General features: G+C 55.2%; 1 protein-coding gene across 3 annotated transcripts; it reads right to left on the bottom strand.

Moving 5' to 3' along the window:
* Nucleotides 1-1,447: 1,447 nt before the first annotated feature.
* On the bottom strand, nucleotides 1,448-11,449 carry FXYD5 (FXYD domain containing ion transport regulator 5). 3 transcript variants are annotated; one of them, XM_075993000.1, is made up of 10 exons: nucleotides 11,302-11,408; nucleotides 10,883-11,132; nucleotides 10,529-10,589; nucleotides 8,613-8,693; nucleotides 7,707-7,763; nucleotides 5,550-5,654; nucleotides 4,642-4,743; nucleotides 3,290-3,319; nucleotides 3,130-3,204; nucleotides 1,448-1,756 (listed from the first exon to the last, which is right to left on the bottom strand). In XM_075993000.1, the coding sequence occupies exons 3-10, from the start codon at nucleotides 10,587-10,589 to the stop codon at nucleotides 1,707-1,709; spliced, it is 561 nt and encodes a 186-aa protein (XP_075849115.1). In that variant the 5' UTR covers nucleotides 10,883-11,132; nucleotides 11,302-11,408; the 3' UTR covers nucleotides 1,448-1,706. The 3 variants fall into 3 exon arrangements, with proteins under 3 accessions (XP_075849115.1, XP_075849113.1, XP_075849114.1); XM_075992998.1 differs by lacking the exon at nucleotides 10,883-11,132 and having other exon boundaries at nucleotides 11,302-11,449; XM_075992999.1 differs by lacking the exon at nucleotides 10,883-11,132 and having other exon boundaries at nucleotides 11,245-11,408.
* Nucleotides 11,450-11,790: the final 341 nt, after the last annotated feature.

The raw sequence follows: 11,790 nt of genomic DNA, 5'->3' as shown, positions 1-11,790 counted from the left end.
AGGCGTGAGCCACCGCGCCCGGCCGAAATTGCTATTTTTGTATGTCAGAAATATTTGAACAGGGCCTGTCGAGGTGGTTCATGCCTGTAATCTTAGCACTCTGGGAGGCCCAGGTGGGAGCATCGCTCAAGGTCAGGAGTTCAAAACCAGCCTGAGCAAGAGCAAGACTCCATCTCTAATAAAAATAGAAAGAAATTAATTGGCCTACTAAAAAAATATATTAAAAAATTAGCCAGGCATGGTGGTGCATGCCTGTAGTCCCAGCTACTCGGGAGGCTGAGGCAGGAGGATCACTTGAGCCCAGGAGTTTGAGGTTGCTGTGAGCTAGGCTGACACCACAACACTCTAGCCCAGGCAACAGAGTGAGACTCTGACTCAAAAAAAAAAAAAAAAAAGAGGTATTTGAACAGTAACATTTTTAAATGATTCAATTTAATAGATGTAATCCCTTATGTATACGAATATATACATATATATCAATAGACACTCCTTCCTTATCAGACATCTGTTCTTATTAGTAAGTGGTGGGTGCCAATATAGAAATATTTTTAGTCTCTGCAGTATGTATCCAGTATACATATATATATATGTAACATATTGTATGTATTATAGATATAAAATCTTGCATTTATTATTAGTGACATGTTGATATTTTCTTTTTCATTTTATGACTTCTTCTTTCTCTCATTTCTTTAATGCTACTCATGGCCCACTAAACTGATTTTGTAACCCACGAATGGGCTGGGACCTGAAATTTGTGAAACATTGTTATGCAACCCCGGTGACGGGGATCTTGTCTCTTTACTTTGGCACCATCCTTGTGCCTGGGCACAGCCCCTGGCCCAGGCCTTGTGCCTTGGAGGGGCCGCTCAACTGAGCTCCCTCCCCATGGGCCGTGGGGTCCAGGGGCCTTTAGGAAATGCCCGCCAGAGCCTACGTCCCTTCCGGACCGTATTCTGGGTCCCCTGCACCCCACAATTCCTCCCTCAGATTGCTCTGAGCCCACGCCAGGGGCCGTGTGGCCTTCTTAATGGACACGTCTGTCTCTAAGCCAAGAGATGGCCCAGAGGTGGCCATTTGTGCGTTGGGGGGTGTGCATGGGGCTTGGATGTGCAGACTGGGGTGTCCACACTCGTGTGTGGGGCGGCTCCCAGAGCAGGAGACCTGCAGTTTGAAGGAGAGGGGACCACGGGGGCCAGACCTCCACCTGTGTTTGCCGGAGCTGCCATTGGACACCACACTCCCCTCGGGGACCAAGCGGGGCTCACGCTGCCCGCGGGCACGATCCAGTCCTGACTCTTTCCCTGGCCACCAGCTGGCCCCAGGCTTCCTTCTCTGTTCCCTGCCTCTAATTTGACTCCTCGATCCACTCCTAGGGGTGGGGGCCCCGAGGCCAGGACCTGCCTCTCTTCCACTCCCCCGTCAGGAATGATCAGAGACCACAGGGTGAGAGCCACTGTGCTTTAATTTTGTCTGAACAGAGAGGACGGGCAGTGCCCAGGGAGCCCGCCAGCCTTCCTGGGGGGACAGGGTGGGGACTCCGGCTGTCAGCCCCAGCTCCAGCTCCATCCATCTGCGTCTTCCCCCTCGGGCTGGGCTGCTCATGCTGACCGCTCTTGGGGCTATTTGAGGGCAGGGAGGCGGCTGGGCACGGTGAGCTGGCGGGGGGCTCAGTCTCGGGCTGCCGGCCCCTGCTGCTGACCGACTCACCTGCGATGATTCCGGCATAACTTCGACAACTGCCTACACTTGCCGCCTGCGGGGGAAGGGAAGGTGCAGCCATGAGCTGGAGCGATGCTGATTGCTTCCTCCCATTAAGGCACAGCACACCTGCCGTGCTCATCTTCCTGCTGAAGACTCGGGAGAAGAGAGCAGCGAAACCTGGTGCAAACTACGCAGATTAACTAAGAGCTTATGAACTGGGGGCCCTTAGGTTCCATCTCACCCACAGCATTGGAGAAACCTTAGTTTCTCTGCTTGTCATTTCCCCTTTTCCACCCTTCCCTGCCCTGTGTTGGGCACCGGTGGGGCCGACCTGACTGGCCACATGCCCCGGGCCCCGTGCTCCGTAGTTCCACACTAGCGGGAGGCAGGAGGACAGGAGGAGAGGGAGGGTCGGGTGTCTGATCCCCTCGGCCCTGCTCCGTCCTGGTTGGGCCCTGGCACAGCCATGACCTCCTCCCACGCCCCAGGCCCGGCTGATAACAGCTCCCCACAGTGGCCAGTCCTGGGGCTGGCGCTGCACCATCCCCTGTTACCCTGGTGGTGGAAAAGTCCCTCTGTTCAACGGTCTCCAGTTAACCCTTTGTGGGCCCATGTGCCACCTGCCATGACCCTGGCCAACACAGCTGCTAATACCCATGCACTGGAAGATTTTATGTGAAGGTGGAGCTCTTGAAGGAGTGGCTACTACGGCAGCTCCAGGCCCCTATCCTTGCGCAACAGAGTGGGTGGGGCTGCTCCCCCAGATAAAGCATCAGTGCTCATCTGCCTCCTCCCCCCCCCAGCCTCGTTCAGCCCTCGGCCCACCAGGTCACAGTGGGCTCGTGACCCTGGCGTGGTTTGTTGACTTCCAGAACAGCCCCAGTTCTCTCCCCCTCCCCAACAGTGTCCATGTCCCTTGCAATGTGACTTTGCTTCTCTTCCCAGCAAGAGCAAGTCAATTTCCTGACTGCTTGGATGACGCCTGGCCTTGTGACTTGCTAGAATGTGTCGGAGGTGATAGTGGCCAGTTCTGAGCCTGCACTCTTTTGCTCTCACTTTCTCTCTCTCTCTCTGTCTCAGACCACTGCCACCATCATGTGAACAAGCCCGGGTTAGTTAGGTAAGACCATGGGGCAAAGAGCCAAGAACAGAGATCCCTGCTGATCCACAACTGACCTCAGATGGGTGAGCAAATCCAGCTGAGACCAGAAGAGCCACCCAGCTGAGCCCAGCCTACATTTCCAAAGTGCATGCTTGAGAGCTAAATACTTGTTAATCATTTTAAACCATTGAATTCGGGGGCAGTTCATATGGATATATAGCTAATGGATAACTCATTTAAAACAACATTGCCCGGGGGCCTTTGAGGACCTGACCCTCAGCCACAGAGCAAACCTCCCATTCCCACCCACCCCCAATTCTCACTGGTGAGGATGGCAATGCCCGTGATGAACAGCACAGCCGCCACCAGGAGCCCCCGTTTCCGGAGAGTGCTTTCATCTGTAGAGAGAAAAGGGAGGGCTATAGTCATAGAGAGAGGCCTTCACCTTTCCTCTCCCCACATCTCCCCACATGGGCAACTTACCATAGAAGAAGGGGTTGTCCTCATCCGAACCTGGAGGGGACAGACAAGGAGCAAGGCAGAGTTCAGTGAAGGTTTGTGGTGAGAACAAGCGAATGGCAGAGCCAGGGAGAAGGAACACCTGGGTCTCACCCTTGGTACCCTTAGAACAAAAGCCAAAGTCCTCACCGTGACACACATTCTGGTTTGCATTAACCTCCCTAACCTCATCTCTTCACTCTCCCCTCACTTGCTCCACTCCAGCCCACTGGCCTCCCTGCTGTTGGGCGTGCCAGATACCTTCTCACCTCAGGGCCTTTGCACTGGCTGTTCCCGCTGCCTGGAACACCCTTTCCCTGGACATCCACATGGCTACTTCCTTCACTTCCTTCTCAGTGGGGCCTTCCCTGGTCCTGTATAGGAAATCCAGGTTGAGTATCGCTAATCTGAAAATCCAAAATCCAAAATGTTCCAAAATCTGAAACTTTTTGAGCACCCAATATGATACTCCAAAGGAGTGCTCACTGGAGCATTTTGGAGTTTGGATTTTTGGATTAGGAATGCTGAACTGGTAAATATAATGAAAATATTCCAAAATTCAAAAAAAAAAAAAAATCCCAAATCTGGAACACTTCTGGTCTCAAGCATTTTGAATAATGGATACTCAACCTGTACTCCTCAGTCACTCTCTAACCCTGCTTTGTTTTCTCTTGATGGTAAGTTAAACTCAACTGACATATAATTATTATGATTATTATTTGTTGTCTTTCTTCCCCTATAGAATATCAGTTCCATGAGGACAGAGATTTTTGTCTTTCTTGTACACTGCTATATCCCTGGCCCTATGACAGTGCCTGGCATACAGGAGGTGCTCAATGAATATTTGTTAAATGAATAGGGAAATGGGATCTCTATATGACCTGTGGGCATATAGAACCCCCCATTCATTCATAGGGGGTTGACTGGGAAGTAAGTGGAGGATAAGACTACTAGGGGAATAATCCAGGTGCCCCTCGAAACAGAGCCCCCTGCTGACCCACAACTAATCTCAGATGCACAAGTAAATCCAGCTGAAACCAGAAGAACCACCCAGCTGAGCACAGCCTACATTTCCAAACTGCCGAGTTGAGAGCTGAATAAATGGTTATCACTTGAAGTTATTGAGTTTTGAGGTGGTTTGCATGCAGGATTCATTTATGCATCCATTCCTCTATTCAGACACATATTATGTGCCCACCCTCTCCAGGCTTGAAGCCATTTATTCACTCAATACATATTTCCAGGACCCTTCTGTGCTGGGCTGTATTCTAGGTGCTAGAAAAACACAGTGAAGAGAAAACACAGCCTACTTCCAGTCCGGGAAGGGAGTTACTGACCGTGTGGCATGGGGGTCTGGGGGTCTCTCCTGACATCTGCACCTGGGGGTGTCCTCTTGGTGAGCATCGTTGTGCCTTCAGTGGGATGGGCAGAGAGAGTGGCTGGAAGATGATGGAGGCAGAAACAGGGACCTCACTGAGAGTCTGTATCTGGGAGAACCCCCTCCCCCACATCTATACAGCCAGTGTGCAGGGTCAGGCGTGCCCCCCCCCACTCCACCCTGGAGGCAACACATAATGGTGGGTACCACAATATACCAAACTTAAGTCTGCACCATCTGGTTACAGCTACCCTAACCGCTGAGGGACCCCTCACCCCTTTCCGACAATCTCCTGGACCACCCAACCTGTAATCCAGGAGATAAAGGAACTAAAGGGCAACAACACCTAGCATAGCCAGGCAGGGGGACTTCCAGGACCCTGGCCCTCCAGCCGTGCCTGAAATTGGCTACCTCTGGACTTTACAGAACTTATATAGCCAATAAATCTTCTTAAATTGTATTCTCTGTATCTCGCAACTTAAGAGTTCCTGCTCTGTCATTAAGACATGCACAAAGGAAACATCCAGAGCCGCATTTTATGGCACCAGCCCTGTGGAGGGAACTGGGATGGAAAGAGGGTTCCCAAGTCTATCAGTTTGGGAGACTCTGCATATTGGCTTTGCCCCCTGGGGACGTTTGCTGTAAATTAGCTTAATCGAGACGCTGAGAAGTCCTGCTATAAGGAAACATGGCTAACCACAACCAAACATGGTTAATCACAAACCAAAAAAAAAAAAAAAATTTTTTTTGAAACTGTATTAACAATTCCCCAGACAGGTGCTCGGAGAAGTGTACTCGGGGAAATGGCGACCTAGATAGAGAATTAAACAAAGATTGTAGGTTGCTGCTCCCAGGCCCAGGCACTACCTTCCTTGGTGCTGCTGTCCGTCGCTGGGTGTGTCACCGGCCGTCCATCCACTCCCGTCGGCTGCTGGGTCTGGGGAGGCGTCTCAGTCCGGTTTTGTGTTGTTTCTACTCCGGCCGGAAGAGCAAGGAGGGGAGGGTGAGGAAAGACTGAATTAGGGACATGCAGACTCATTGCACAGAAGGGACACTCTCCCTCCGACAGGCTGGCAAAACCCAAAGATGATGGTATACCAGGTGTCACTGCGGGTCACTGCAGTGGGTAAGGGGCTCTCCCATGTACTGCTGGTGGGAGGGCAACTTCCAAAACAAATTGAAATGTGCATGTCCTTTGCCCCATAGTGAGTTTTTTTGCTTGTTTATTTCTTTGTTTTTGTTTTTGTTTTTTGAGACAGATTCTCACTCTGTCACCCAGGGTAGAGTGCAATGGTGTCATCATAGCTAACTGCAACCTCAAACTCCTGGGCTCAAGCGATCCTCCTGCCTCAGCCTCCCAGACAGCTGGGACTACAGGCATGCGCCACGATGCCTGGCTAATTTTCCTATTTTTAGTAGAGATGGGGGTCTCGCTCTTGCTCAGGCTGGTCTCGAACTCCTGAGCTCACGCAATCCTCCAGCCTCAGCCTCCCAGAGTGCTAGGATTACAGGCACGAGGCACCTCGCCCAGCATTTGCCCAGTAGCGTTTTGCATAAAAGCACAGTCTCTGGAACTATATTCCTGGACTTCAATCCCATCTGCATCCCTGACTTGCTGTGAGTTACTCTGAGCCTGTAAAATGGGGATAATATAACCTCAAAGGGTTTGTGTGAGGATTGAGTGAGTTAACACAAGTGAAATATTTGGAACCATGACCAGCACACAGGAAGTACATACTAGTCTAAGTGTTTGTTCAAGGAGGAAGGGGCACGTTTGCTCATTGTGGCGCTGTGTGTAGACGGAAGAAACTGGAAGCAGTCAATGTGCTCCAGAGGTGTGTGACAGTAACCGCAGCCCAGCCACCCTGCAGAACGCTGGGCAGCAGAGAAAACAAGAGGAGTCTTTATATAGTGATGTGAGAGGAGCTGCCAAAGATACTGTTGCATGAAAACAAACAAACAAACAAGGCAAGTTGCAGAGCACTCATGGTTTCCCTGAGCTCACAAATGCACCACACGGTCATAGTTTCTCCAGGTGACAGTCATGTGATACAATGTCCCTGGGAAGCGACCCCAGTGCTAACAGTGGGGACCTCTCATTGTCAGACGGAGGGAAGAAGGGCGGGCGGGTTAACGGGATTTGATTTCACTTACGGTATTTTTATTCTTTCTACAGAGAATGTGTTTATTATATACTACTATGTCGCTAAACATCAATCGCAAAAATTGGGAAGAGCATTTGAATGATGTCATACTCCAAGAAAAAGTTCAAAACTTGTTTGAAAATCCAAAAAAGGAAAGAGAGATACAGAGATGAAAGGAAGAAATGAAGGAAGTTGGCACACAGGGAGTTTCGGGGGGTGTTGGCCAAGTTCTACTCTTTGGCCTGGGCGGTAGTTACACGGGGGCTCGATTTAGAGAAAGTCATTATGTCGTGCATTTATGGGTTCTGGATTTTTCTATATGCATGTTCATTTTTTTTTTTTTTTTTTTTTTTTGAGACAGAGTCTCACTTGCCCAGGCTAGAGTGAGTGCCGTGGCGTCAGCTTGGCTCACAGCAACCTCAATCTCCGGGGCTCAGCGATCCTACTGCCTCAGCCTCCCGAGTAGCTGGGACTACAGGCATGCACCACCATGCCCGGCTAATTTTTTGTATATATATTTTTAGTTGGTCAATTAATTTCTTTCTATTTTTGGTAGAGACGGGGTCTCGCTCAGGCTGGTTTTGAACTCCTGACCATGAGCAATCCGCCCGCCTCGGCCTCCCAAAGTGCTAGGATTACAGGCGTGAGCCACCACGCCCGGCCTTGCATGTTCATTTTACAATTTCAAAAGTTTTTTGTTGTTGTTGTTGTTTGTTTTTTAAGTATTGAATGGAGTTGGCTGCTGCCCCACGCGAAGTTAAGCCAGGGGACTCAAAGCTTGAGACTGAAATAGGTAAGCAAAGACCCAGAGTGTCAGCGGAAGGGGGGGAGGTACGTCTGCCCCGGGCCCACCCGCAGCCCCTCCGCTTGCCCCACTCACCATCGGCAGGCCGGGCTGGGGGCGGAGGGGTGGGCTGGAGCTCTGGGTGGTCTGCATCTGGAGTCCGGGCCCAGACGGGGCGAGAAGAGCAGAGAAAGAAGTGGAGACAGTCCGCAGACTCAATACAGGGGATTCCCATAGCAACTCAATTTTGTTGTAATGAAATTGACTTAATTAATCCAGCCATTTGCTAACTGCCCAAATGTGCTGCCATTACCTCCCCTGACTCAGCCCCCCTCCCCCCATACACGCCATCCTAGAGCTCCTGGGGGAAGCTGGCTGCAGATTAGCTTTCTGGAGACTCTGAGATGTCTCGTTCAAAGAAACGTGTTCAACTCAGTCTTCCGAATACCTCTGACCACAAACCAGCACCCACGTGCTCTGATAAGAGCCCCTGGAACTTCCCCTGGGGAGCGATCCTTCCCCGATTCTCAGTCTACTCTACCCAGCCAGGCTGGCACCAGCCCTGCTGGAGGCGGAACAGGGGACCCAGGCCTGGCCATGGGCTCTCTGCGCCTGTGGCCACAACGATCAGCTCACAGGTGGCTGTGTGACCTGAGCCTGGCCAAAGACACTCGGTTCGGGGAAATTTGCTGGATTGGGGAAGGAGCGATTCCCTTGCTTGGATTCATAGCAGGCAGGATGAAAGCTCCAGGCTTCTAGGGGCCACCTTGGCCCCATGAGACTCCGGAGAACCTGCCTGAAAATGAAGCCAAGACAGAGATAGCAGAACCAAGGCACGGAGATGGCTTCCTGATGGCATCCTCTGAGCACCTGGTTTGAGCCGGGTCTAACCCTGAACTTGCTATTTACACAAATCCATATATCCCCTTATCTGGGTTTGGTCCAAGGGGGGGATTTTTGTTGCTGTTCTTTGCAATAATAGAATTGTCCCTCTTGCCTCACCTGGGGTTGATGCCAGGACATGCGAGTCCACAGTAGTTGGGTCAGCTGGAGGGACGGGCGTGGCCTCCGGCAATGTCTGTCCTGGGGAATGACGGATGAGACGTCGGTGCAGGGGCAGCCCCCCTGGTCCCCCCTTCTCTCACCAGCGCTCCCACCCTGCCCTCCTTGCTGAAGCCTGGGGGGCACCTCTGGGAACTCCGGAGGCCCCACCTGCTGGTGGCACCATTCAGCTTTGGCCGTATCAGTCAATCCATGGCGCTGGAAGTATTTTAAGCTACCCTAATGCCGCTAATGCCCGAGAACCTTCCTCCAGCCCCCTCGCCGCCCACCCTTGTGGAATGGGAGAGACAGTTTCGTCTTGTTAGCCCAGGTGCCAGGGTCAGCCAGGGCCCTGGGTTCAAATTCTGTTCCCCAAAACTTTCTGGATGTGTGACCTGGAGCGAATGAAGTCCCCTCTCTCTGAGCCTCGGCCGCCTGGTCTGCAAAGCGGTGACAATAATTGAATCTACTTCATGGGGCCGGGTAAGGCGAGATGAGATGGAGAGGGGGAGGGGCTCCCCCGCTGCCGGACACATCCCCAGCCCCAGCCTGGCCGGGCCTCCCTCCCCTCCCACCCAGACAACCCAGCAGCCTCCTCCCTGGTCCCCTGCTCTGTCCCTGTCCCTTCAGTCTGGTCCCCCACCTGCAGCCAGAGGGAGTCTGGGAACACCTGGGTCAGGTCAGAGCTCTCCTGGCTCAGAGCCCTGCCCGGGCGGCACCTCGCTCCAGGTGACGGCAAAGTCCTCACCGGGCCCGTAAGTCCCCCCCACCCCCCGCCTGCATCTGTCCCTTCCTCACTTCTCAGACCTCTCCTCTTCCCCCTCTTTCTCCCCACAACCCAGCCCCCCCACTCCCCCGCCCCCGCACCTGCTGTTCTTCCAACTCCCCAGGTAGCACTCGTCCCCCGGACACCTGCGAGGCTCATTCCTCGTGTCCTTGGCATGTTTCCCCAAATGGCACCTCCTCAGTGAGGCCCTCCCTGACCGCCCTGTGCAGACAATCCTCATCACCCTCCTCTACTTTTCTCCACAGCACGTAGCACCTTCCAGCACGCTGTCTACACTGCCACATCCCTTATGACTCGTCATCTTTCCCCGCCAGAATGCGACCTCTTGTTTTAGCCACTGCTGTGTCCCTAGTGCGTAGATCTGGCACATGGCAGGTGCTCGACAAGTATCTGTCGAATGACTGAAAGAAGACATGAAAGCCATTTTGTCTAAGACAATCGGGGTCACCTCCAGTGGAGTGTGTGCTCTAGGTCTGGGGACAGGCTCACCAGGCCCTGGCACAGGGCCACTTCCTCTCGCTGAGCCTCAGTTTCCTCATCCATAAAATGGGCTCGACATGCATAACTGAGTATAGCTGAAGCCTAAACGAGCTAGCTAGCGCACGCAGCGCCTGCCATGTAAAACCATCCGCAAATGCACCCCTGGTCCCCGCCTTTGGGAAGCACTTCCCAGGCAGGGCTGGGATGTCTCTGACCCTCTGGACGGGCCCCAGCCCGGGCCCTTTGCCTCACTGCGTGTTGCTGGGGACCCAGGCCCGGCCTTTGCTGGGAGCCCAGTTTCCTGGCTGCAGAGTGGGAAACCGACACCAGCCTCCCCGCCAAACCAAACTCTGTGCTCTTCTCGGAGGTGAAACGGTGGAGGCTGCTCAGCAGGACAGGCTCCGGCCAGACTCGCTGGAAGTGGCCACCCAGTTCTGAGTGTCCAAGGAGGGTGTAGCCCTCCTCCCCTAGGGCTCCCCACTTCCTGGTGCCAGCTCAGTAGAGGGGCAGGACAGCGCCCTGAGCATCTGATCTCCCCACCCACCCACCCACCCACCAGCAGGCAGCCTGGGCCTCTCTGCACGGGGTGGGGACAGGGGCTGGGGCTTACCTCTGCTGGGGAGAATCAGGCCAATGACGGTGAGGAGACACAGGCGACCAGAGGGCGACATCTATGGGGAGAGTCGATGTCGGGGTCAGCCATGATGTCAGGGGACAGGCTGGGGGCAGCCTCGGGGACCCTGCGGCCCCTTCCCCTACCCTGAGCCGCATCAGAGGTGGCAGCTGGCTTCTGGGGCAGGGGGAGGGGCCCAGAGGTAGGGGCCCCAAGCCACCCCACTTCTCTCCCCTGCAGGTCCCCCAAGAACACAAGAAGCATCAGACCCACGGGGCTCCCAGCAGCAGCAAGGCAGGGGACAGTCCTGAAGCGGAAAAGCGCCTCCCTGCTCCCCCGCCCGGCGCTTACCCCTCCGTCTGACAGCGCAGGGCCGAGGGGTCCGGGCAGGGGAGGCGACCAGGGGACTCCTGCTCTTCCCCGGGGCCGCGGCCCGGGAGTCGGAGGCGGGAAAGAGGAAGAGTGAGTAATGAACTCCTGATCTCAGAGGAAAAAGTGAGTTGGTGCTGGGGGCCGCCTGCAGGGACGCGGGACGGGATGCCGGATGCCGAGCAGATCGGAGGCGCACTGGTCCGAGAGGGATGGAGGGGATCTGGGGAGACTGAGGCAGCAGGGAGCGAGGCAGTGCGGCCCGGCGCGGTGCAGAGAGGAGATGAGAAGAGTGGCATGAACGGGGGGCGCAGAGGCACGGAGCAGGCCGGTCCCCCACCCACCTGAGCCCGGCGCGGGCGGAGGGGAGGCGGACGGAGGTGGGCGGAGGAGGGACTCACGTCGAGCTTGGGGTCCCAAACCGGCGGCCGCGTGGGGAGAGAGCCGCGGCGGTGGCTGCGTCCAGGCGGAGGGTGTGGCCAGGGGCGCGCGGGCGGGCGGGGACCGAGCCGGCTCAGTCATTTCCTCTTGGGTTTCCTGGCCTCGGAGCCCGGGTGGGGGCAGGAGGGGGAGACGCGGAGGGCGCAGGGCAGGGGGGAGGGCCAGGCGGGGCCCCACCGGCCGGCCTGGCGGGGGCGGGGATGGGGACCCCCGCGGGCCGGTCCAGGGCGGGTGGGGCTCCTGCGGGGAGGGCGCGGGACGGGTCGCGCCGGGGTCGCTGGGGGGAGGGACGGGGCAGGCCCGGAGGTGTGGAGGGAGCGGAAGGGACACCCCGAGGGTGAGGGAGAGGAGGCGACTGGGGCACGGGGAGCAGAGAGGGGCGCACCCGGCGCGCAGGGGGCCTCCCCAGGTTCAGCGCCGCGCCCCACCCCCACCCCCCCACCCCCCGC

This window comes from Microcebus murinus, chromosome 16 (assembly GCF_040939455.1).
Source record: "Microcebus murinus isolate Inina chromosome 16, M.murinus_Inina_mat1.0, whole genome shotgun sequence".
NCBI lineage: Eukaryota > Metazoa > Chordata > Mammalia > Primates > Cheirogaleidae > Microcebus > Microcebus murinus.
The sequence above is the reverse complement of the archived record's forward strand: the minus strand, read 5'-3'. Positions and strand labels throughout refer to the sequence as shown.

Coding starts and splice junctions, on each gene's coding strand:
- FXYD5 (XM_075992998.1), bottom strand. CDS start 10,589: ATGTCGCCCTCTGGTCGCCTGTGTCTCCTCACCGTCATTGGCCTGATT. Junction 5,655..7,706: donor CCCAGCCCGGCCTGCCGATG/GTGAGTGGGGCA, acceptor CGGCCGGAGTAG/AAACAACACAAAACCGGACT. Junction 3,320..4,641: donor CCAGACCCCCATGCCACACG/GTCAGTAACTCC, acceptor TGTCCCCTCCAG/GTTCGGATGAGGACAACCCC.